The following is a 27,823-nucleotide window of genomic DNA, read 5'->3' as shown; positions in this document are numbered from 1 at the left end:
CACCGGTAAAGTCTTGCCCGAATAGCTAACTCAACGAAGAGGGCCTTTTGAGAAAAAGTAAGCATACATTATTCAATAATATATGTTTATGAAAATTTAAGAAAATAAGTTTTTGTTCGATTGTTTAGATCTGTTATCGTGATAGAAAATAAACAGCGATATAATCTCTGTTTGCACCTTAATTGCATTTTACCGTCTTAAGGCCACCGAAAATCTTCTGGCCCGTCTATCACCTACCTGTGTCCACTCTGTTTTGGAGAAATTGTTGGACAATTTGCAATGTCAGCTACAATAGAACGTACAGTTGTAGTAAAGCCTTCCTCCAAGCTGGAACTTGCAAAAAGAAACCATTTTATTTGTTGCCGCCGTTAATAAAAATCAGTTAAACAAGGGAATGTGTGGCTTGAAGAAAAAAAGGATGGGACAATAAAATTGATTGCACAATGAATTGAGTGCTTTGAAGTCAAGTTATATGCAATTTGGCAAATTGTTGTGTTCCTTGTTCACCCAAACAACGAATGTTGGTATTCCTCCTTTTGGAACAAAACATATGTTAGTATCCATTGTCTTCTTCGCAAAGTACCGAAATTTTAAACCTATTTACCGATGCTACAAATAATTTGCTGAAACCCTATATCCATTGAATTATTGAAACGAACGAATCTAGCTGTTATTATCATTGAAAGCCATATCTTGTTAAAACAAGATACGACAGCGCTATTGCCTGTCTTTGGCAAACAATTGAATGCGTGGCGAATATTTTAATTAAAAGTGTAAATTTAATTAGACACACGAAGAGCCAACAGGCGAGGCGAACAACAGCTAAGCAAACAATGCTATCGACACATGCAACGACACCACATCAGATGTTTAGTTACATGACAACAAACAAGGGCTCGCTCAATCGGCATCTATCGGTGATAACTAGACCTCGGATTTTTGTATATTTATATGCTTTATCCGATGGGACTCAAATTTTGTATTTAGGCGTTTCATGCTCCAATTGCTCGATATTTGGGGTCATGTTAAAAATATGCAAAATATATGCAAAATATATGCAAAATATATGCAAAAAATATACAAAATATGCAAAAAATATGCACGGTATGCTAAGTCGATATGCAATAAATATTTGCATAAAATATGCAAAATATAGGCAAAATATGCAAAAATATGCAAAAATATGCAAAATATGCAAAAATATGCAAAAAAATATACAAAATATGCAAAATAAGCAAAAATTTGCAAAATATGCAAAAATATTCAAAATATGCAAAAATATGCAAAATATGCAAAAATATACAAAATATAAAAAAATATGCAAAATAACAAAAATATGCAAAAATATACAAAATATATGCAAAAATATACAAAAATATGCAAAATAAACAAAAATATGCAAAATAAGCAAAAATATGCAAAATGTGCAAAAATATACAAAAATATACAAAATATGCAAATTATACAAAAAATATGCACGGTATGCTAGGTCGCAATATTAAAGATAGAACTTTGAAATTTTGCACATATATTATTATTACTCCTAGGATGTTTGGTATTGGAAATGGGATATATCGGTCCACGTTTTAGTATATCCCCATATAACGGTTATATATGCTTGCATGTTTTATACATATATTTAGCAAATTTTTCATAATGCCCCAAAAATCTAACAGTTGAACCATGAAACGCATACATACAAAATTAGATTTCTATAGGTTAAAAATAAAGAAAGCACACAAATTCGAAAACTACCATGAAAAATCCTTTTTTTTTTTCTTTTTTGATGAAAATGATTGCATATATGAAATATGTTGCTCATATTTTTCATATTTTTTGCATTTTTCTCGCATATCAACCTAGCATACCGTGCATATTTTGCATATATTTTACATATTTTTGCATATTTTTGCTTATTTTGCATATTTTGTATATTTTTGCATATTTTGCATATTTTTGCATATTTTGCATATTTATTGCATATCGACCTAGCATACTGTGCATATTTTGCATATTCTTGCATATATTTTGGGTATTTATCGCATATCGACCTAGCATACCGTGCATATTTTGCATATTTTTGCATATTTTGCCTATATTTTGCATATTTTTGCATATTTTGCATATTTATTGCATATCGACCTAGCATATTTTGCATATATTTTGCATATTTTTTGCATATTTATCGCATATCGACCTAGCATACCGTACATATTTTTTGCATATTTTTGCATATTTTTGCATATCGACCTAGCATATTTTGCATATATTTTGCATATTTTTTGCATATCTCGTGCATATGCATTATATGCAAATATGCAAAAAATTAAAAAATATGAACCCTTCAAATAATTCTAAATTCTTTGAAACGAATTTGTGTCCAATCAGAATGTCGATATCTTCATTATTAAAAAAATATGCAAACATGCAAAATCCGAGGTCTAGTGATAACCCATAACAGGCAAGAAATATTTCAAGCTTTAGTAACGAGTATGAACGACAATTTTGGGTGCTTTTGCCCGATTTTTCTGCTGAAAAAAAATAAGAAGCATATTTCCTTCTTTTCTTTTATTGTATCGTTTAATATGTTCTTGAGTACGAAATAGATCCCGGGATCTGTAATGTGTTATATTGGATGGATACCATACCAGGAAAATCAGCTTCACACTATGGTTTTTATTGAAGAATTTTATTGTATTGAAGTATTGTATTGAATATTGTATTGAAGTTCCGAGTCTCAGTTTGCAACCATAGTCGTTGCTACGTGTTTTCATTAAAGAATACTCTACCAAACTCTGGAGTTATACTGCAGGAAGTCACATCTTTATAAATCGATGAATTTCTAATAACAGCAGCTTTTTTGCATTCCATCTAATTTTTCTACAAACAAAAGAAGAAGAAGATTTACCAACAGCCATTGAAAATTAGTATCTACCTTCAATACTTCAGTTTGTGAAATTTCAAAAATTAGTTCAAAATTCGAGCTCAACTATAAATCGGTGGAAGAATCCAAGAATGCAGTTGTACACGAGCATAATTTTGAGAATATCTATTGCCAGGATTTGTTGACATAAATATGAATTTTTAAATAATAAAAACAAGAAACTAAATTGCAATAGTTATCCAACTAACTCTGTTACTATGTACGGGAAATCTTTAAATGAATTACGTAAAGGGACCAATTATGCAACTTTCCAACTCTTCATTTATTATTTCCGCAAGTTCTGTGGACAAGTTCATAATGTGATATTACAAGCAGGCACAAACAGGTCTGTCCTTAAAGGTTCCCAAGATTTCATTTACTTCACCAAAAGGTTTTCTAATATTTCGGAGTAAAAAATAAGAAATGAAAAAAATCTTGGTATTTAGTCTTCTTGTGTCCACATGTTGCCACTACAAAATGTTGTAATGTTTAGCTTCAATTTATTGAGACTTTTCCCGGGAAACGCCTTCTTTACTTTCTTTGCTACTCTTCAGCTGTTGAATAAATATTTGCAACCATGCAACAAACACTTGACAATGTTGTTGTTCTTCTCGGTGTTGGCGTGTCAGTACAAAATAACTTCGTCTTCGCACCACCAGCGATATGGGGCAATGGAAAAACATTACAAAATCACTTTAAATAACACCAACAACAAAGGCATCAATCCAGAGAGAAAACAACGACCGCCGGGAAAATAACGAAGACGACAACGACGAAATGCCAACAGCAATCAGACACAACCACAATATGAATGTATTTGCGGTGGCATAGTGGTAGCGAGTGGATGAATGCACTTCCTCGGTCGTTAACTTGCAAATTGTAAACAACAGCAACGGCGGCCGAAGCGGCGGCCACAACGATGATGCGTCCTTTGCAGCAAAAGCTGCAAATGCAAACTAAGAACAAGACATTTTCCCACAATGTGGGACAGTGGTGCAGCAGGAGTAACAACTTTTTATCAAACTATTAAAAAAACGGTTTCGGGATCAATGTTGTCATTTACCTTTAACGCCAATCTGAAAGGAAACCCCTTTTTAGGCATGGTCTGTTATACTGTTCGATAGATGTGATCTGAACTTCTCGAAACTAGTGTAACTTCCGCAAGGTGGTTTTGTGTGTGTGTCATGGATAGGCAAAAACAAAATGCAGCAACCTCCTCCCACACGTAGTAACAATGATATTATTAACAATGATATTATTTTGGTGCCGCACTTAACTGACGCAGCGACGACTAGCATTAGGGTATTTTCATTACGGCTTATACAGCCACTCGAAGACAGAGACAGTAAACTGCTCGTCTACTCTCCGGAGCTGGTTCTAGCAGACAGCAATAGAATAAAAATACAATCTCCTGGAGATTTAACAAAACTTCAAGTCAACGGAGACCATTTCAAATACTTTATACCGGTATCGACGGGCTGTTTTCTAACATCATGTGTAGGAATGTGTCCAGTGTTGCCAGCACTGTATAGGAAAAATCGTATGTTTTTGTAACAAAAAAAAAGTGCTAAAAATTAAAAAAAAGTTGAAAACAAAGCGCTAACCTTAATTAATAGAAAAAGTTATAGTCCGTTAGAAATGTATTCTTAATTAGAATAAAATTGTAAGGGAGTTTTAGTCCTGCCCGTCTGTTGAAATCACGATTAAACTTGCAATATTTCAGATAGAGATCTGACTTGTTGCAGGCACATTCCTAGGATGTTTGGGGTATTCTTCAATTTGTTGGTAACCTTTTGCAGCCAAATTAGCTCAAATTTGATGTTCTCATTGGGAGGTAAATCTTCCTACCTAAAACTATTAACATCGGCCGATCTTTATAGTCTGAGTGTTTGCAATTGAACTTGTTAAGCACAAACATCAGTGTTGTTAGTAGAACAAAATGTTAATAAATGTTGGAAGCTAAGGAAGTGCTAGGTTCTAGATTCATTTTGTTGATGTTGAACGCGTTGGAAAACTGCTAAAGTCAGAACCAAAGGTGATAAATTGGCAACACTGAATGTGTGCCACACACATGCTTATAATTAAGATGATGCAAATGGCTCGACAATTCACTGCGACGTAGGGAACAATTAGGTGGTCTTTCTGAGATTACAAAAACAAAAACACAACAACATACAAGTAAGCATTTCCATCCTAAAATGTATTCTATTCAATGAATACACTTAGAAACAATTCTTGTGGTGGCGGTTTGAATGCCCTGTTTTCTTCTGCTAATTTTCCATTCTCAGGTTGCAAGAACTCAAATCTGGTTGTAGACAGACCAACAACGACAAAGATTTTATGTTACCAACAATCTGGAACGGGCTAATGTCGACGATAACGTTTCCACCAAGGACGTTGAAGGTGAACCAGAACAACTGGTTTTGCCAACTTTTACATCCGTCAGCCTGTGTCAAACAATTGGAAACATTAGCAGTGCACGATTGTGGCCGGAATTTAATGTAGTTTATTTCAAATATTCATAGCATGGTTGGCAAAAATGTATCAATTTAAAAATGCAAACAACGTTAATTCAGGTTTAAGTTCTTTGAGCACCGGCTGGTTTGCCCCTACTTCTACTACTTCATATCTACGCTATTTCACATTATTACAACTATCATAAATAGATTATAAGAAAAATAAAAGTCTATTATTATTCATGTTCTTTTCTACAAAAACAAAATAATTCTGGATGCAAAATTCATACAATCAGAATACAGAATATTGGCAATAAAGGTTAATTTATATAGAATCAATAGTTAAAGGCAAACCGGTTTTGGTCGAAATTGTAGGACTGTGCTACAGTCGAAATCGTTTACAACGACACCGATTTTTAGGACATATCGACTAAAACGACGTTATCCATAAGTCCGAAAAAATGTTTTGTTCAGGTTTACTAATATTAAAATGCCCCCGTTCGTTTTCATTGATGCAGGACGAACGCAAGAAATCGGTATCTTGTAACGGAATATTAAATATGAAAGATCTAGTCTCATTTCCAAAGCGAAGTAGATGGGTAGACATATATGCCTTTCAATATAGGTACAGATGCATCTATCTATAATATATGACTCTAAAAATATGATGAAATAGTACAGAAATATATTCAACATCAATTGAAATAAAACTATGTTGTACGTCGTCGGCATGAAACAGGATCAATGAAAATCGAGTAGACAGAACTCTCGATATCTATGTGTGAATGTTTATCGACAGCCCATGGTGCAATTTGTGCAGCGCAAGATAAAATGTTTGCATTTGTAATTAGCACGCATTAATAGGTCCTATGTACCAGACCAAGATTATGGCGAATGAAACCGCACAAATGAATTGTGTCCAACAAAACAGAGAAGCAGACAGATGAGGTGGGCTGAGAGAGGCTGCGTCCGTGTAAACGGAGACAAAGTGTACAATGCTGTTTGTGTTTCCTTTCGGAGGACCACACTTGTTTGCCCTGAATAGTGAGCAAACACATTCGGACACACTCACACAACTACTTTGATATGCACACATATGAAGTACATAATGGCAGAACGAGAGCTGGACCAGCAGATCGATGGCATTGTTATTGTTGATGCTGCTTTCAATTAATTCTATAAATTGCAATTTAAATTAATTGGAAAATGTTTGTACGTCACTCGTTCGTACACCTCTCTGTCATACTGCCAAGCAATGCCTTTTTGCCAAATGGTGCGCACACACACGAACGCTTACACCATTTGGAATCCTTTTTGAAATTGATTCTTTTGTATTATTGCATAAACAATAACTAAAACAAATGGCTTTCCTTCCTTCTTCCGTTCCTTGTTCCTTTTGTTGTCCGCCTATCGGTTGGATGGTTGGTTGTTTCTATTTGATATTTCTTCATCTTGCTGTGGCGAGTGACACAACATCGTCATAATAAATTTGTAAATTCTGCCTACCATGTTATCATCTTGACAACATCTGGTACAATGAATGGATGGTGGCGTAAGGATGCGCCTTCGTTCATTCCAATGCCTGCAATTGTGTTCAAAGCGGGAAGAGTGCTTCGCATAAGCGAGCATTCACTACGAGGGGCGACGATGGAAAAGTGGCTCGAACAGGAAGGCATCACTTGTGAATGCATGTGTTTGTTTTGTACTTGAATTTATTCTCGGAAACGATATTTACTGCTGGCCCCAATGAGGATAATGATGCTGATTGTACCACTGCCGCGTACATATCCATCTTCTTCCTGTTGTCCTCCCATTAGCGTCGTAATCACAGTAATACTGTGCACATTCAACATATCCATCAGATTGCCACAAGTTTGTTCCACTTTCCGTCTTTGATTTGTGTCATTCTCCAGTGTTAATGTTAATGTCAAGGTTAAACGTTACGCGTCACTCCTTCTTTTCGCTATCAGAGACAGCATTGCACATAAAATTATTTACAACAAAATGTACAAAAAGAATGATCGGATAGCCGCAGAATGTACATTTCTTTGGTAGAAAAGCGACCTGAAGAAGCCGTTAGCATTTCAGTCAAATGAAAAGTGGCAATGACAATGATGGCCTATTCCATTATCAGTAGCATTCATATTCTTCTGTAATTGATAAAAGGGACTTTACACAGAAGATGTTAAAAGGCTTTACTTCAAAACAATATAAGGCCATTTACTTTTAAGATTGCAGTATCTTCAGAAACAAATATTAAACGCGGTTTATTATATTTTTTAATTATTAAACGGTTATGTCATTTTGTGTGGTTAATGATTACAATACTCGAAAAAAAAATCTTATAAAATCTCACAAATATATATTAATAGAGCCACTTAATCATTAAGATTTTATGTAAAACTATTCAAAATGTGGTACTGGAATATGTGGTTGCAAAAACAGTCATATCCCTAATGTGCACAGCAAAAAAAAATGATCATTGATAAGGATAGCAGAACAAGTCTTAAATAAATGGGCAAAACATGTAAACACAACAAGTAATAGATAAGAAACCAATTGAAAGAACAAAAGGCAGGGAAAATAACAAAAAGTCGAACATACCGAAAATTAATGCTGACCTTTGTATATGGGCTATGTAGAAACATGGAAACCCAACAAGGTCCCGTCATAAAAATAATAAAAAAAAACAATTTAAAAAAATGAAAACCCGAATGCAAAAATAACAGTATTCGAAAGAGTGCGATAATTAACATCACATAGAAATTCGGATCTTGACTTTAAGTGTGCCAATTAGTGGTTATACGAGGATAAAAAGGGCGTTCCGTTATCGCCAAACCTCAAATAAAATGTCGTAAAACGCTTCTAAGTAATGTGGCCCCACGTCTAATGATATCAAATAGGATTCAAACCCGTTAGGCGGTGGTCGGAGTGAAGAGCAATTGGCACTCAATAAGAACTCGAAATATGTAGCGACCTATCGAAGATTTAGTATGTCGATACATGGGGGGCATGCGAAAACATCGATCTATTCTGATATATTTTTAGTTGGAAGATTTGGCCGAAACCGACGTTTACACCTTTTTGACAGTCGAAAACCTAAAAATTCGTAATACGGACCATCCCTGGATGTATCCTTCCGAAGATACACAGTATACATACATATATATGTAACGTGAATTAATGTCTATTGATGATAAATGTAAATGCGAAGCCTTGATTTTTTTTTTCCTGGAATGATATACAGGAATATACAGTAACATATCTATACGATTCGTCATATTCCCAACGAAATCTATTCTCCTTAATGTGTCTATGTTTCTTCTTCTTCTAAACTTGCTACACATTTTTGTGGTATGCATGTTTTCTTTTTGGTTTTGCACTGACAAATATAACAAACAAAACCGCAAAATAGTGTAAAAAAAGATTATTTAGCTTCGCCAGAACGCTCCATTCCCACTTAGTACCCTACTAAACACACTACAGTTGGCACAGATCCAAGTGCCACAAAATAAAATAAAAAAAATCAAACTTTTTCCACATATTTCCAATGAATTCCTTGCTCTCTTGTCGCTCTCTTCGGATCCCACAGAGCCAATAACCAAAAGCGAAGAAAAAAAAACGCAAAGCGAACACGACGGGCATGGTCTGTTAGTTAAATTAAGTTAAAGCAAACACTGATGTATCTTTGTTGAGTTCCTGTTTTTTCTTTGGGACTTGGATTAGCCTCACACTAATCCTCGAAAATTATAGCGAGCACATCTATACTCTGAATTGCATGCCTCACAAACACAATGAGGCACTACCGACAAAAAAAAATATGAATTGGACATAACAAAAACGCTTCTAACCGAGGAAATGCATCACGTGGTCATGCTGCATACAAGATGAACCCATGCAAAGTAATCAAATGTGGTGGCTAAAAATGTGACATGTCATAATATTTTGAAATGACATCGCATGTCATGTCTTTCCAAATGGGAAATTTGTACCCAAAAACTCTATGTCACTGCTGGATTGCTCTGATGCAACCCACAAACCTACCAGCTCTTACACTCACACATACTCCCATACATGGCATGGGACCAAAATAGACAGGCGAACGGCATGAATGGATGTCGGATGGCGATAGTCACCGAGTGGCAAATGGATGTGGACAATTTGTCATGTCATTTAATTGGGAAAAACTATTACATTTAATTAAAAACAGCCTGGTGTGAAGCAGATTCATTCAATCTGCTGGTGTTGTTGGCTGGCTGGCATTGTTATTATTGCTGATGTGGCAAAAGTGAAGAGAAAACTCTCTCATTTAACCTCAAAATTTCAAAGCCTTTTTTGTCCTTCTTCCACCACCAGCATCAGGACAAATTGGCACAGACACCATTATGACACACAAGCAGATGGTCACCACCCAAGGTGATGTAACGTTTTAAATAAACTTAGTCTGGAATAAAACAGCCAACTGTTTGTGGTTACATGAAAAGCTTTTTCTTGTGGCGATTGTAAACTTTGCCTTAAAGTAAAAAAAAAAATAAATTAAAGTTTAACATATCGACAAAAAAGGCTCAATGGAATGTCTCTACTACTAGTGACGTCTTCACATAGCAACTGGATAGACATAGCTACGCTGGCTGGTTTGCTGCCTTGCTGGCTGTTCCTCCAAAGCAATTAAAACAATTACTTGGTGCGTCAGCACGGCCGCTGCATCGCGGCTACCTTATGTTATAGCAATGACAATGAGACGGGTAAGACGTCTCTAGGCCTGAAATCAAAAACGATATTATGTGAAAGTGCTCCTAATAGTGTCATCACTTCAACTATAAAATATTAACATCAACAGAATCAGCCTTGACATAAAGCGAATGGATAGAGTACATCTTCCCATATGTGGGATGTGTATTGTTCTGCCACTTCAAGCATTCTCCATACCCAATACTGAGGCCAATGAAAAGTTAACACAATTCCGTTTGAATTTTACCGTTCATACCGGCAAATGTAGCTTTGGGATTGTGACGTTCGACATTCACGTAGACACAGGAAATGCTGGGGTGACAGTAAGAGACACCGATACGCGTAGTTGTAAACACCGTGTAGCGGTTAATGTACGTACATGTACGAACGAACACACATTAATGTTCATCTTGATTTCATCCTTGGTGCTGACTTCAAAGAAGTATGACTTGAAGCAGGGATGAACGAAATTCCGTTACATCACAATCGAGCATCAATGACTTCATATGTGTGTGAGTATTCGTTGTACGAGTATTTGTTCCAGCACAGTGGAAGTTTAGAACTACATTTCTGGCTGACTTACTAAAATGCTTACGCCTTGGCAAAGGTTGTGTATGTGTATACCTAACATATATAACATTAGACATTAATAAAACATACGACGCATAGTACCAACATTGATGGATGGCATAATTGCAGAAGGGATAAGATTAAAAATGAACTAATAATACAAAATTAAAAAGCAAAAAAAAAAAAAAAGATGGAATACCATGGGTCAATATTTCAATATATGGGGCTTAACATTGAACAAAAAGACTTATCCATTGAATTGATTCCACTGTTCGAAATATGCGGCATCAGCTCAACTAATCGTAACATGGAGCACATTTTATTGTAGCATTCAGTTTTACGACCCTGTTTAATGAGCACCCTATATCGCATTACGAGGAAAGAAACAGCAAAAATCTACTTCTCATATTGGTTGAAAATTCTCTTAATTATTTTCGGAAGCACGTTACTCACAAATGCCACCTATTAAAATGTTGGGTATTATGAGGCCACTTAATGGCAAAACAAAGGAACCGATTCTCCAAAAAGGAAACAAAACAAACAAATTGTCGACTGTCTGCATTTTATTATCAATGTTACTAATCCTACTTAATACCAGATTCAGACATATACTCTTTCCGATGTGAGCTGAAATCACGCCCGCCGTGGAAAAGAAATACTTTTCGAAGATCTCAAAAAACAACAACAAAATTGTTGTTTTTATTTCTTCAAATACATAACCCTCATTTGTTGCAAGGCCGGCATAAATCAAAAAACAGAATTGTTCGCCATATCAGACATCATGTTGTGTAAAACTTCACGCACTCTGTTTGAGAAGAAGTTCCTTTTTTCCTTATAAGGCGTGAGTCAATTAAAAACTTAGAGCCCATTTTCAGCAAAATCAATATTTTTAATTTATGACGGTCTTGCAGCAAATGAGCGGTATATGCAAATGTACCAGTCGTCACAATAATTTATGCCCATATTCCATCCTTTTGAAAATCATCGAAATTTTCAATCGAGAATAATGGGCTCTTAATGCGGGTCGACATTGAATATAATCACACTTGACCAACACATTAACACAATTACTAGACCTCTGTGCACCTGGCACCTGTATTTTTCATAAACTCACCCTCTTTTCACATTTTCCAATTAAATCGAACAAATACTCACATATTTTCAATGCGTCAAACATTACAAAAATCTTTAGCTACAAATGGATAAAAATCTTCAAAATACAAAATGGCTTCACTTCTATTTTAAATTGTAATCAATACCTTTATTTATGGAGAAACTTTTGAGCACACACACAAGTTCCGTACAATATTTCTTCTTCAAGACGGTGCTAGGTAGTGCAGGAGAGGAGGAGTGAAGACATTAAAAGAAACGAATCCTTTCAGACTTTTTTGGAAAATAAAACAAAAATGAAGAGAGGAAAAACGAAAAACTTTTGAGGCAACATCGCCGTAACCTTCAACATAGCAACCATGAAATCACAACACTTTGTGCACATTCCAGAACATGGAGGAAACATCGTTTCGTTGTGTTTGTTTTTATTGTTAAGAAAACTAAGGAACTGTTTCCCTAAAGTATGTATTACGAGTTAGAGGCCCTATAAATTTGAAGCACTCCTTTCCTTGGAAATAAAAGAGCATGAACCAGACACCAATAAGGTCCGACGACAAACATCGGGAAAGTGTCGTTTTTTACGAGTCGAACTTCATAAATTGCAAAGAACTTGGAATGGATGTGGTTACCGGAGAGGTTTCATGCAATTTATAGCACAGAACAGTAACGGCAGTGAGCAATAAATTGTTATGAGATACGAATCACAGCCATATTTGGTAGCGTAATTGAAACGTTACAATTTGTTTTAGATCTTCAGGAAACTGTTTTCATAACGAATGAAATGTCAAGCCCAGAAATAATTCATCGGCACTGCAAAAACAAATAGAAGTTGATGCCAAAACAGTGCATGTTACAATGAGATTCGATTTGATTTGATGAGTGAAAGATAAATATACTTCCCATCGACTGATATTCGAAGACTTTTTTGACATCGATTTGCCGGTTTCTAAAAATATTCAAATGTGTCATATATCAATACTGCTGCATAATTTTTAATAGTTCTTCTCGTGCTCTATCGAAGTCAAATATATATTTATACAGTATTTTTCGGTTAATTGAACCTACGGTTAATTGGTTTCCACGCATAATTGAACCACATGATGAGCCAAAAAATATTTCATAGGAAAGTTCATGTAAATTTTCTCGGATAATTAAGCCCTGTTAATTGATTTTCCCGCTTAATTGGTTCAAAATGCATGTCATCAAAAATAAATTTCCTTTTACTTTTCACCGGTTAATTGCATAATAATAATTGAAAAATAATCTGCCATTTTCTACATACATATTTGACATCATTTGTGAAAAAGACTAGGTGGCATCTCTACTAATTCAAAACATATGTTTATTGCTAAGGAAAAACTTCGAGAAAGCGTAATTTGTATTTGACATTGGATTTTTTTAAATCATTAGTAGTTCCAATTATACGTGCCTACTGTAATTAAACAAACTATTCAATTAAGCGGGATCGGATAACTGGTTCCTCGGTTAATTGAATGAAAATTTGTGCAATTTTTGATGTGCAATTAACCGAAAAATACTGTATATATTTTATTCAAATCAAATATAGTTACAGATATATGATTCTTCATACAAAAGCTAATAGCCGTGTGACAACTACACAAGCATCCTTATGTGCTGCCCTTAGCATCTACAAAGGCCGGAAGAATCTTGGCTGTTGTTGTTTTTATTTTAGCGGATGCTACCATAAGCATTTCGTAACAATACAACCTCCGTCATAATCTGATTTAAAAGGTTTCACACATCCTAACTTTATCATCATAGGCCTCTTTACTACTCTTTACGCGAAGATGTGAAACTTTGCTTTTTCATACAATCGCGTTGTTTTAAAGAGTAAAATATAATAGTAGGCGCTATTCAAAACTCCAGCTTGCGCAAACTGCTTCCCTTCCGACTTTTTTAAAACTATTTGTCCTCGTTTTCGCAACTTCCAAGCAAATGAACTCTTCGTCAACGGTTCACATTCTTGGTAAACGGAAAAGCGGATGCCAGCATCGTGCGCCGCCAAAGGGCAGGGAAATCTTTTTGTTTGTTCAATGTGTTGAGCTGGTGTTTGGAGTGTTTTAGGAATGAGTTCTCTATGCCAAATAAAAGTTAATTATTTTTACTGCAAAAAAAGAGCGCAGTTTCAAGCGTAGTACTTGTCTTTGCTGGAAAAGGTTGGCGTAAACGAACCGTACATTTCCAATTGCAATGACCGTGGTCCCACCATTTTAGATGGGTTAGTTAAAATTGAGTGTTGCGGTAATAACTAATACCGTTATAAATTCATTACCAAATTGTAAAATTTTTACGTATATGTGACAGGACTTACCAATTTATATGTTTTAGACAGTTATCGACATTTACCTGCAACAAAACAGTAAAATAATTCGCAAATGTTGTATGTGCAGGAAAATTGATTCAGATATATTTTATATCAAATAATGCATTTCTTAGAGTAACTTTACAAATTTCCATTACATGTAGTAGACATGTAGTTTACTACTCCAATTGGCCGTCCAACACCGGAACATCGACATCTTCAAGCGGTATTTCAATAAATCCTCAGAATGCAATGCTAATAAATAAAATAGGAGGCAACGTTTGGGATGCATTCCAAGACAACCAAACGAACTTTGACCCCAAGGTAATGCCGTATGTTACTTCAATGTTCCCTCCCCTTCTGCTTCCCTTTGCCTTTGAATATGTTTTAAATTTTGGCCAATGTGTTTACATATTTAACAAGGAGAGCGAGAGGCAGTACGAGTACATCGATGTTGTTTGGCCATTGCCATTGTACAGATGTATTTATGTTCATGTCTCGATGATGCTCGAGTGAAAAATGATACCAATCAAGTAAAATGTTTAACCACAAAATGGAGAAATGTAACACCGACAAGTGCTACAAATGGCTCCAACTGAAGACATCTGGTCATAGATGGTTGGATTGTTGCATTCACAGCCACTATTCCGTGCTAAACATCATGACCACACGGCTGTCATAGATGTAAAAACACATAGTTGTTCGGAATGAAAGGGATTGGTTGTCAAAGATCGGTGTCGTCTTCTATGTCAGTGGCTGTGTTTGTCGAAAATGTTCGAGTAACGGTGAAATTTTACAGAAATAACAGCATAAGTGGGACTCGAAAGAGTTTGCAAATGTCATTATCCTTTTACAACGACATTTGTGCACGGGATTGTGTCACATGTATCAGCTACATTAGCTAGATCTACATATATACGCCAGATTGGCCAATATTAACCCGTAATTCAGAACAAAACTAGATTACGCTCTATCTAACATGTTGCAACGAATATAAGAAACATTTTTAAGAACATATGTAATTGACATTTACTGACAATTGCCCGCATTATTTTAAAGCATCGATATCTAACATCTGTAATGGTACCATTACGCATTCCCAAGTGCCATTTAAAAATAGGCCTAGGATTTACCGCCAAGAAAAACCAATTCGAATTTAAGACCGACAACCGGATATTGCCAAACCAATATGAAATAAGTTGTAGGCGAAGGGATAAGAAAAAACAATAAGAAATTGGAAATTGAAATGTTGAAGCAAAGCCACAATTAAAAATGTTATAGCTATATAAACTTTTGGGAGGATCAATGGCCTAGAGTGAGCTGAAACTCCGATAGCCCTAATTACCAATTAACAGACACTTAGTTGCGACTAAGCCTTGAAACATCTAAAAAACGGCCACTCCTTCTAACGGATATATTTCCATCTATCTGCGAGATTGTCTAATAACATCCACGCCGGTAAAGTCGGCCAGAGCATTTATTGTTCCACATTTCACATAACAATAAGAAGTGACCACATCCCAACCTAAATAGATTGGTCTATATTGCTATATTTCATAAAATATTACGTTAGTAATGTTGCATTAGTATTTATGCCAAAATTTTGGCAAATTTCGTCTTTCTGTGTACTTTTTTGCGCCGTCTCGAATCTCTTTATATTTGTTGGAGGTAAGTTCGTTGTACACAGGGAAATTGTGATGTGTATTGTATTCCATACTTGCCCCCCTATGCTGCTAAAAACAAAACGGAATTTGTCGCAATGAAACTTATTGACCAAACGCGATGATTATCAGATTTTATTAAGTGTTTCCACTTGACAATCTTATCGCACACATTCAAGTCTAACCACCCAACATAGTCCAGTCCAGTCCAATCCAATTAATTTATTGTTTTTAGTTATTGCAATGTTTATGTGTTCTTAATTTGTTTCTAAATTTAGCATTGTACAACAATGAAACAGCGTGTCGTCATTAAATTTATTAAGGGCAAAAATAGTTGTCATCGATGTCATCGTTGCTGATATTGTCTCATAAAATGCACGGATAGGAAATTCAATACTCGTCTAAAAATGTAACTGATTTTATCATGAAGACTCTAACGCACACCTCTTTTAATTAGAACCTGTCTGCAACCTCACATTCTCTGCAATGTTTTGTAGTTGTCGTACAGCTGAGATACACTCCTGTATTGAATTACTTTGGATAATTAGTTGCGTTTAAGTATTTCGAACATGCTCACATACACACATAAACATCCAAACTAATATGTTGTGGTGACAGTTTGAATAGAAATATCACTGCAACTGAAGCAGAAGTTTTAATGGTTTAGGTTTGTGACAACTAATTGGGCCTAAAATGCAAAATAATTGGCATGTTCGTTGTGACTGATAGATAGCAACGCAATTACAAATTAATTTCCAGCATTTCAAACGCAGACGTTTTAAAGATGTCATCATTTCTGGTAAACACCTAATAGTCTACATTTACGGAAGTGAGCCAATTCAATATAAATAAAATATTCATTATCGGAAAAATCGTAGAAACCGTTTTTACGTATAAACTAAATTTTTATACACACACTCTTAGAACTGTAGGCAGGTAAATGCCTGTCGAGCTAGTTGGGGTGCACGATAGCTCTCGTAATATTTTTTTCCAAACTTAAATCATGGACACCATAAAGGGACCGTGTTTTGATATGTGCAAAAAATAATATTTCTTTACCATAAGTAGATCATATCCAAGGATGCAGCCTATCGATCCACTGCTTCTGGTAACGCCCCAAACGGTTTAAAGCTTAAAAAATGGGAAATATAGATCCATTCCGAAAATGGTTATCAACATCCCGACTTTTTCTCAATTTTTACTTCTCAGTTTCATAGCCCATGGGATGCTTCAAAGCTGTCTAGGCCTGATAGGACGTGGGGCACCTTCAGAGATGGCCTGTCAGATATACATTTCCGACGTATAATACATACGTCAGAAACGTCGGAAACCTACCCAAATCCATTAGGTTTTTGACAAAATAGCAATTTCTATTAATCAATCTGGATATTACGCATGCTTAACTCAAATTAATATAAAATTTCAAAATTTTCTTCTCAAAAAAATTTAGTAATTTTTACCAGTTCTAGCATGGTATAATGATATATATGTAAAAATAATATGTATTCTTGAAAATAACTGTATATGCTGATAATATTGAAATAAATGACGTTTACTACATTTATTACATTTTATACAGGTATATGACGTTTTCGACGTTTACACCTTTTTGACAGTCGAAAACCAAAAAATTCGTCACACGGACCATCCCTAGGCACCTTTGAACAGCGGTCTTAAAATCTCGGTTTAAAATTTTTCCTACCAGTAACAACATTTTTGTATATGGCAATTTTATTCTCCATCTGCGTAAACCACTTTGGCTATCTTTTTGAGTTGTCGACAAAATGTGCATGGGTGACCATGTTTTCGCAGTGTCATTGTAAACTTTTTATTTTTTGGTTGTAAGGGCGCAGAGAGAATTCGGTTATTGTTTTCTTTCGCTAAACATTTTTTTGCATTCCAACAATCATTTCAAACATAACTAATGTATTTTCTTCCATATATATTCCTACAAAAAAAGTTATTATAAATATGTATTTTTTTTTAAATAAATAAATGCATTTCTGATATGTATGAATAAAAAACATATATATTTGAACATAAACACTGTAAAAAAAACCATGTTGTTCAAAAATGCAAATGACTTCGTCCATTAAAACAGTAATAATATATATATATATATATATATCAAGTTTAAAGTATGTCATATGTATATTCATTTTAAAGGTTACATATGTACCTATTAGTTAAAATTTAAAAGGTACCAAAAATTATAAAATAAAAAAGGTACCCCCTCTCCCCTATATAGTTATCAAATTTGCAATGAGTCAAATTGGCTCACTCCGTAAATCTGGTGTTAAGGAAGGTTTTTAATAACTACTTGGTTGTCCTTGGAGTTTCACAAAATCAATCACATAGACAAAGAAATAAAGTGGGAAGTCAATTGTTATGTAATTACCCCGACATCGCAATCGTATTGTATTGATGAAGAAACATCAATACAATTGCCAACAAAATGCAACCACTTATGGGACTAACCACAATTTCAGTTTCAATTGGACAAAACAATCATGGATGTCAACGAATTGAATCCTGACCGAAAGTAAAGTTTATTCCGTTTATTAATTATTTTTAGTAAATCTTTTTCTGATTTGTTTTAAATAAATTCTTTAATTATTTTATATTTAATAAATCCTGACCGAAAATGAAATTAGTTCCGTAGCTTCTTCCCAAAAAGAAAAACTATTTTTTTTAATAAAAGCTCTTTTGATTTTGTGAGCGGTATTGTACTTCTTCAAATCAGAAATTGTTGCCAAATATTTCAAAATTGAATTACGGAATTGAATCCGTTCCGATCGGAAAAGGCTAAAAGCTAACGTATGTTTTTACACGTGTATACACATACTCTCACAACTATTTGTATTTAATATTTGAAACTAGTACAGCAATATACGGTGCGAAAATATAAAAGTTATGAACGCCGTCTTCTTAATTGCCCTATACTGTGTTGAACAAAACAACACAATGTTTGTTTTTAGATACGAACAACTACAAATGTAATACAATTTGAGATTACTTTTCACATTATCCACAATTCCACCAGACACTTGAACTATTCGAAACAAGTGACGACTGCACAGCGGAGAATGATAAAGAGCCTACGCACACAAACCTCTTTACCGGGATTTTTGTATGGGTTTAATGTCATGCTGTCTGCAATTCACTGAGTGTACTCATGGCCCAGTGACGTTGTGGCTCTCATACATTTCACAATGATTATTTTAAGGATTTTTATTTTTATTGATTTTTTGTGAGAGTTTTTTTTTTCAATGAAATGAAATATTACAAAATCAATTAGTGAATTAATCGCAAGAGGGATATTCGCTCTAAAGTCACGCAAAATTCGATAATAATTGGTGAATAATATACAAAAACAAAAATAAATTATAAGATTATTTTTGTCAATATGTTAGATACTCTACAAAAAGAAAATGTATAACACCATCCATACTTCATACTGGACACATAACCAAACAGCCTTCGTGATATTTTAATTTGCCAATCTTGTAATTTGCCAAACCGGTATGTATTAATATAACGCATTGAAATCTTCCAAGAGGTCTCGTTTTCTGCAACTGAGCCTTCTATTGTAGCAATTGAAGTTATTCAATTTATTTACAAAAAAATTAGCATCCAAATTCTGCTCGGGCACAGAACTGAGATGCCGCAAGAAAGTTACTTCACAGGGACCGAAAGACAACAAACAAACACTAGCACGAATTCAAAACATTCAATGACAAATATTTGTATTGGATGGCGCACAATAAAGGGAATACAATTCATGTTCCAATATTCTTTCAACTGTAAACGAATGCTTGAGATAATTTCAATTTTTTATTAGGAACATTTATGGGCCTCCTTTAGCTGGGGAGAGCGTGTATTGCAGGGGTGTGGGTTCAAAACAAAAGCATATTGAATTTTTGTATCGAAAAGAAGAAACAGTTATGTGTATGTCTTTTTACGATTTTTTTTTTAATATGGTGTGGTATTGATAGTGATTGTATACAAAGCATATGCGTTCTGTTCTATCCTCCTGCACTAAGCCGTTCTATGTCCTTTTGGATTTATCCAATTTATGTTTCTCTCTGTATTCCACAAACGTCTGTGTTTCTTTGCATTTTATTGAACGGAAATTGTTTTCGTACCAAATTTGAGCAAACCAATGGTTTGCAAGGTATTTTACAAAATATTTAATATATGGGCAATATTGCCTATTTTTTAATATTCCATTTTCAAAACATCAGCTTTTTTGTTTTTGTGGCACATCAATTATTTTTGGTACACATAGAGAGAAAAATTTTGTGACTCCGAAACCGTTCGCGATCAAATATTTGGTTGATGCGCGCTAAAGTTATCGAGGTTTTAATTTTGGGCATAAGAAAAAAATATTAAAATTACGCTTTTTATTATATTGACCAAAAATATTGATATAGATCTTCCTCCGTAAAATAACAATATGAATATGTTATAATAATCGCGATAAAGTTGTGCATCTTCGCAAAATATGAGAAAAATAAAAAAATATAGGAGATTACATCAATATTTTAATTATATTAATGACATACACACACCCAAACATATATTTAAAAATATCTACATAATCTAAACACCATGAAGAATCAAATTATATCAAAATCACACACTGCGACAACAAAACCAGATATTGAGGAAAAATATTGGTTTTTGGTTCGAAAAAATAATGTCATCACATTTATTTTTTTAATTTTATACAAGAAATTTCAGAAAAAAATGTTTGAGTTATTCAGCTATTTTACCCGAATTTCGCCGAAAAATTTACATATTATTATATATGTAAATTTTTCGGCGAAATTCACTTTTTGTGTACAAGTATACGCCTTGCGGATTATATCAAGACCCTTCCGATAAATCTTAGGGTTCTATAAATAGGAATAAATCTTAAAATAAAATAATATTATGAAATATACATTTTAAATTGCGTCTAAATCGCGTAATTCTCAAAATCATTTGATGCGCATGCGGTTTCCAGGAAGTACTGAAGTTTATCTTCCAATCCATATATATTTTGCGAAATTTCATTTGACGGCTAAGATGTGCCACACGTTGCATTGAAGTACCCAAAAAATCGTAAAACGCAAATAATTTCCGAAAACTCCATATGTCATTAACGCGCATCCGATTTCGGTTTGCACCCTAAAAAAATACATCGATCTATACCGATTTCAATGTGGTCCATTAAGAACCATGGATGTGCCAGCTCACACTATTTTTGAGATAAATTGGGTACATCTCTCTTTCGGCTTAAGTTTTTAAAATTCTCTTTTCGAAAAAGGTCAAAATTCGTATGAGCTCATTTATTGAAGCGGAAATGATCCACAGAAAACGCAATTAAATCCGCGATATTTTCAAAAACAGTTTTTGCCAAATTTCGTGTTTTTGGAAGGCCTGTTCCCGCCGTTCTAGTAGATGGATTTTCACGAAGAAGATTTTATATCATCCGAAACGTAAAAAACCTTATTGATCGCGGGTACCCATATCACTCAGTTGACAGATCTAAAAATTTGGCCCGAAAAATAGGTTTTTTTTAGAAATTTGATCGCACAAAATGTCCACATTTGGATGAGTATAACTTTGAAGCTGTGCACCCAAATATATATCAAATTACTTAGATTCGCGACTAGAATACTCTTATAATCGATTTTTGGAAATTCCTGTTTGTGTATTAAAGCTAGAAGCAAAATTCAAAAAACACTCAAAATCGAGCTTCAAAATGTCAGCATCATTTAAAGGTAGATGCAGTTAAATGATACATGAGGGGCGTCGTAGTCCCCATTTTGTTGGCTTCTAGTTTTACTTTGACACGAAGACAGTGAAATGAGTGGCTTAATCACAAATTGATAGAGAACATAAAAAAACTGGTTCGCCTCAACCTGTTTTTACACATTTTTTACATTAAAGTAGACACAGCTTCCACCAAAATAAAGTATGGAGGTCGATATCATGAGCAGTTTGCAACGACAGATCAATTAACCCAAAACTATTCACTTTTTTCATACACTTAAGTAATTCCCGAGTTATAAAGGGGTGAACCTCCGCTTCAGCTATGTTAAAAAAATTGGCAATATTGCCCATATATAATTTTATGTTTCGAATTAAGTGATTGATTACTATTTTGGCTCAATAAGTAGTATATGTACTTAAGCGGTCTTTCCAGATCCTGCAGAATGTACAATTTTTTACTTCGATAACAATTTATCCTTTATTGTGTCGAAGGAAATTGTAATACGGGAATTAGTATATTTTCACAGTTTTATCTTTTGTCAAACATTTGAAATAAATCTTGAAATTGTAAAATCAGAAAGTCGCGAACAGTCAATATGATCCTTAAAGCCACCAGCACCAACATTTCGCATTTTAACATACTTGATGCGTGAGAAAATACATTTAAACCTATATCAGAATTTCCAATTTTTCCATTTCAACAACAATTTTAACATTATGTTCTATTTTCTTGTTTTTTTTTTTTTTTTTTAAAAAATAATATAATTAAAAATTGTCTGTTACTGAAGGGATTTGCAAATAAAATCGTATTTAACTTCAAATATAATTCTCCAACATGAGTGTGATAAAACAGTTCTGTCTTATCAACGAAATGAAGAAAATAATAAAAAATGAAGACAGACTGAACGTAGAATTGAAACTAGAGCAAACTAGATACAAACATCTTATCTATTATTTACCCGTCTATTTTTATAGCTATCGTATTGCTTATGATAGTTTGGAAGCACACACACGTACATATTGTATTCACAAATAGGGATAAGGTATAGAACGAATATGTTCATGTTCTGCAATTAAAAACAAGGCCAGAGTTCGTACATATTGTACATATCCTTTTTTATGACGATAACCTGTTGCATCCCTGAGGGTACCTCTAAAGACCCATCGACTGGGAGTTCATTTGGGGCTCCGATAATAATTCCACATGTAATATAATGTTACCGAGCCCATTAACCTAAATCAAATCGCTGTTTAATTTTTATAAAAACTTTTTAGCAAAAATAGCAAAAGTTTGGAAGACATTTTTGACACAAATACGTACTAATTACCCTAAAGAAAATAACAAAACAAAATGAATTCGCAATATAACTGTATTTGTAACCAGAAAAAAAAGAAAGAAAAGAAAACATAGTGTCCATTTGAGGTAAACAATTTGGCCAGTTTTTGTTACAAAAAGCAAATTATACAGCTTTGATTTGAATTAAAACTTGAATATTGTTTCGTTAATTAATTTACTTGACAAACATACATTCATTCGTCTTTAATAGGTCTTAATAATTAATAATTAAAATAAATATTTTGTGGTTTTTATGATTTTTTCAGGTGGTCTTATGTGACTTTAGATAACATTTGTTAGAAAATTGTTGGTAATTCAATATTTGAAAAGAGAAATAGGTAAGCAATACTTTTCAGATTCTAAACCGTTTTGTTAAAAAAAAAGAATACATATAAAAAATATATTATTTGCAATGCATCCCCAATTTATTTCACCACTTGCCCTCCCATTAAAATGCTAATTATTATCATAATTTATTTATATTTATTCAAATCATTTTAAAATTAATTTAATTTTAAAAATATTTTAATAGTATTTTTTTTTTTTTTTGTATTATTTTCATACATCAAAAAACATGTTTGGTACAAGACCACCACATTGTTAGAGTAGTTAGTCCTGTATGTGCTGAAACACTGCGATTTTCAGTGCTCCGGAACTGTAAAACTAAAATATTATTTAATGTTTACGAACACTGACCAGTAGTCGGCATCTTTTGTATTTGAGATCATATAACTAAATAATCATATCAGATAGGATCTTGACAATGCGGTACTTGTAACTCTAAAGACACTCCATGTTGCTTGTAATTAATAGTGGCACTTCGATTTTTAAAGATGTCAAACTATACTAAAATTGTTATCCGGATTTTTAATTGTAATGAAAATAAAACACTTTCGAATTGAAAGTATTTGTAATTGCGGTATTTAAGGTTTCCCTTGCCTTTAGTCGATATATGGGTGGAAAAGAAGCATTATGTTAATAAATTTACCTCAATATTAGGATCAATGTTAAAAATGCCCTTCAAAGTCCGATTAACATAGAATGATTTTGCGTGATTTTAGACAATATTGGTTTTCAGTCGGTCACATGAGTTTGCCACTGTCGAGAATTGGATAACAATTTCCTAAAGTCAGCAGCGAGTTTAATAAATTATGAATAAATATATAATAAATTATAATGCAATAATTTGGCAGCAGGGTGCGCAAAAATTCGCTCGCGAATGAATTAAAATACATTCTTATCGTTCTGTGCTCATTTTACGATAAATTCTTTACCAAACGAGCATTCGCCAATAAGAAACGAGTGAGAACACACAACAACGATCGTTCGTTCCGTTTGGTGGTTGAAGTTCTTTCTGACATTCTCTCACAAATGAAAACAAACATTCCCGAATTCGCGCGAATGCTTAAAACAGCAACAACAAACGTTCGTGAACTCAATAGTTGTTTTACATGTGTTTTGTTATTCCACACACATTCATTCGTTGTGTGTGTTTACTTTTTTTAAGTTATTATTGTTTGTTGTTGTTTTTAACAGTGCTCGCGATCATTCGCGAACATTTGTTTTTTGAGTTTTCAAAATAATGTTCTTCAGCAACAAATGCTGGCGAACGAATCAACGACGCTTGCAACGAAATTGTATCGTTCGTGAATTTTTCGTACAATGCGAACACTCGCGAGAGATTGCAAATGCTTGTGCATTCATTGTAACTTAATCATTCGCGATAAATTGAGCATTCTTGAGAAAGAGCGTATTTTAATCATTCTTCGCACCCTGTTGGGCAGTTCATTCTAAAAAGTTTCAATAAATAACTGCATTTAAAGGATTTTTTTTAATATAGTAGGATGCTTATGATTTTACTAAAAACAACCCTAGTTTGAATTATTAGCTAAGGTTTTTGTTTAAACCCGAATTTAAATGTGTCGATTTGGGGCGACTTTTCAAATAATACGTAAGCCTATCTCATGAACTACTCGAAATATGGATTTTCACTCTTCAGCAAATTTTTTACCCCTTAATAAGATCTACACATTTTTTATTTTTGTATTTAGCCGCAAAATGTTAATTTACCATTTTCTTTAGCTTTACTAATTTAGCATTATTATCTTCATAAAATGTTTTAATATTTTAGTTATAATAAAAAAACATAGGGGAGAGGGGGGCACCTTTGAACACTTTTTTCTTTCAAGCCTCATAAAATTTTTTATTTTATAATTTTTGGTTTCTTATAAGTTTTAACTAATAGGTACATATGTAACCTTTAAAATGAATATACATATGACATACTTTAAGCTTGATATACATATTTTATTACTGTTTTAATGGAGGAAGTCAAATTGTTCAAATTTGCCCCCCAGGGGGGCATCTTTAAACAAACCTTGGTATTTTTGAAAGGCATGTTTTTAACAGTGATTATGTTCAAATATATATGTATTGTATTCATATATATCAGAAATGCATTTATTTATTAAAAATATATACAAACATATTCGAAAATTAAAAAATTCTGATCAAAATTTATTAAAACATAAAATGACTCAAAAACAAAAATGTATATGGTGAGAAATACAGCTAATTCCTTAATCTTATTAGCCCATTTGAAATTTTTGAGAAATCGAAGCCAAAAGTTAAAAACTCCGTTTTTTAATGGAGTTTACTGGGTATGTTCAAAGGTGCCCCACCTGTGGTATTTTACGGAAATTTATAATAACTTTTTTTGTAGAAAATATATATGAAAGAATATACATTAGTTATTTTTGAAATAATTGTTCGAATGCAAAAAATTTGTTTAACGAAAGAAAACTATCACTGAATTCTTCCTGCGCCCTTACAACCAAAAGAATAAATGTTTACAATGACCCTGCGAAAACATGGTCACCCATGCACAATTTGTCGACAACTGAAGAAGCTAGCCAAAGTGGTTTACGCAGATAGAGAACAAGATTGCCATATATGTGGTTGCGGGTCGGAAAAATTTTAAACCAAGATTTTATGAGCGCTGTTCAAAGGTGCCTCACGTTCAAAGGTGCCCCCCTCTCCCCTACATATATGACAAAGTCGAAGAATTTGTTTCTTTAATTTTTCTTAAATACGAGAATTAACGGCAATGTCATTTTTTCTTCTTGTTCTTAGCATAAATACTAATTTAAAGATTATAAATCCAGACACTGCAGAAATAAAAACTGCAAAATCAAAAATGTCGACCGAGTTACGTCGCTTGAGTGACAGAGAAAAATCCTTCGCAAATAAACGATATTCCAAATTTTGAAAGTGCAATAATAATGCTTGATATCTCTTATTCATGTAAAGAATATAAAAAGTTCAAAATATTCACACCATTCGCAGAGTTTTCCCCATTATTAGCTATGGTGTCTACAGTGATGTATATTTGAAGTCGCGTGAGTGAGTGACCGCTCTTTTGTGGCTTTTATCTCGAAAGATAAAAACCGGTGGCCCTCAATTTTTCTACCACTGATAGTACTCCTAAATTTATACAAAAAAGTGTTAAGGGAGAATTGGCAAAAATTTAATTGTTTTTGATTTATTTAATATTTAAAGTTTGGTTTTGCCTCTGAAAGTCGTATGACTGCCGAAGTGCACATATGTAACAATACAACCATTTTAGTAGTAATTAACAAAAAAACAAACAGTCGAAAAGGGTGTTGAATTCTATCGGTCGAACTTTTTTGGTATTACTTTACGGCTGATTTAGCTAAAATACTGTTTTGATCAGGCCTTCCCTCTGTTTTTCTTGATATTGGAATTTTATTTCCATAAAGAATGTGCTGTGTCTCCCGAATGCAAGTATGTAGTGACGTCAAAATTTGTACATATCCTATCTAGGATAGTTGCATTAGACCTGTGCACAGAAAATAGATCTATGCTCACGGAAAACATTTCCGAACATAAACGGTTAAATTTAAAACAATGCCTACTACTCACGTTTCCCGAACGTAGGAGCACTACTCTTAGTTCGCAACAACAACAAAAAAAGGAAATGCCATTCGTGCATTAAATTGGTTCCCAAGTTACAGAAAGGCATACGACATGTTGTCCTGCTAATACATTTCGGTTATATAGGTTATTGAATTTTATGTTCCCGATGTTGATGTTCCCGATTATCAAAAGAGAAATAGCGAAAGTGAACACCGGAGTTCGGTTCAAGTGTATGACGCATTACTCACCTTCTTTAGAATTTGTTTGCGCTGCTGCCGTAGCCATTGTCGTTGTTTGGCTAGTAGTGCCTCCACCGGCAGAAATGCTTCGCTCCATGGGGTGCATTAGTCACGATTCAAGTTCTTCGATTATTGATTGTTGATCTTTAGAATTATTTTCGGCTTCTTATGAGGCAGGCCGACAGATAGACATGTACTGTAGATGTAGAAAAGGCAGCACACAGGCACTCGCTCGCTCATTCACCAGCCAGAAACGACCGACTTTGACTTTGCAACAAAAACAAAGAAACAACGATAAAACAAAGAAGTAAAAAGAATGATAAACGAATCTCGTGTGGCGGGGGGTGTTTGTGGGGTGGGCAATGGAATTCACTGCAAGAATTTCGAATGGGGCTCTCTTTGCTGCCGTGCTATGTGTTTGCCGTCTGTTTTGCTTAATTTGATGGAATCCACGGAAAAAGTGTAACGTAATGCCACCACAATTATGATAAATGAATGACACCGCGCTATGAGGGAATTGCAAAATTGTTACGCAGCACAGTGGATTCAGAGCGTAATCGAATTTCGTTCGGAACAAATGCACTTTACGGACACCTCTCTGATAATTTTAGAAAATGGCGTTCCAAAGTTCAAAAAATACCCCCACTTTTTATTAAATATATTTAAGAATACCACTCCGAAACATTTAAATTTCTTGCAACACATAGTCCTTTTGGAGCTGATTACAACCTAATTATTTTTTTTTTTGGAGAACTTCGTACTTCCGGAATAATTTCAA

The 27,823-nt window shown here is 34.0% G+C and overlaps 1 protein-coding gene across 2 annotated transcripts in view; it reads right to left on the bottom strand.

The window, feature by feature from the left end:
- The window catches only part of LOC133334163 (cyclin-dependent kinase 14), a 124,439-nt gene extending 97,150 nt beyond the window's left edge, over positions 1–27,289 (bottom strand). For both annotated transcript variants that reach the window (XM_061542459.1, XM_061542460.1), the window contains exon 1: positions 27,055–27,289. In XM_061542459.1, the coding sequence (XP_061398443.1) occupies positions 27,055–27,151 (97 nt within the window). In that variant the 5' untranslated portion in view covers positions 27,152–27,289. The remainder of the gene's footprint in view (positions 1–27,054) is intronic.
- Between the last annotated feature and the right edge of the window lie 534 nt (positions 27,290–27,823).

The sequence above is a fragment of the Musca vetustissima genome, unplaced genomic scaffold, assembly GCF_032173495.1.
Source record: "Musca vetustissima isolate MV318-11 ecotype Yass unplaced genomic scaffold, APGP_CSIRO_Mvet_v1 utg3141, whole genome shotgun sequence".
Classification (NCBI taxonomy): domain Eukaryota; kingdom Metazoa; phylum Arthropoda; class Insecta; order Diptera; family Muscidae; genus Musca; species Musca vetustissima.
The sequence above is the reverse complement of the archived record's forward strand: the minus strand, read 5'-3'. Positions and strand labels throughout refer to the sequence as shown.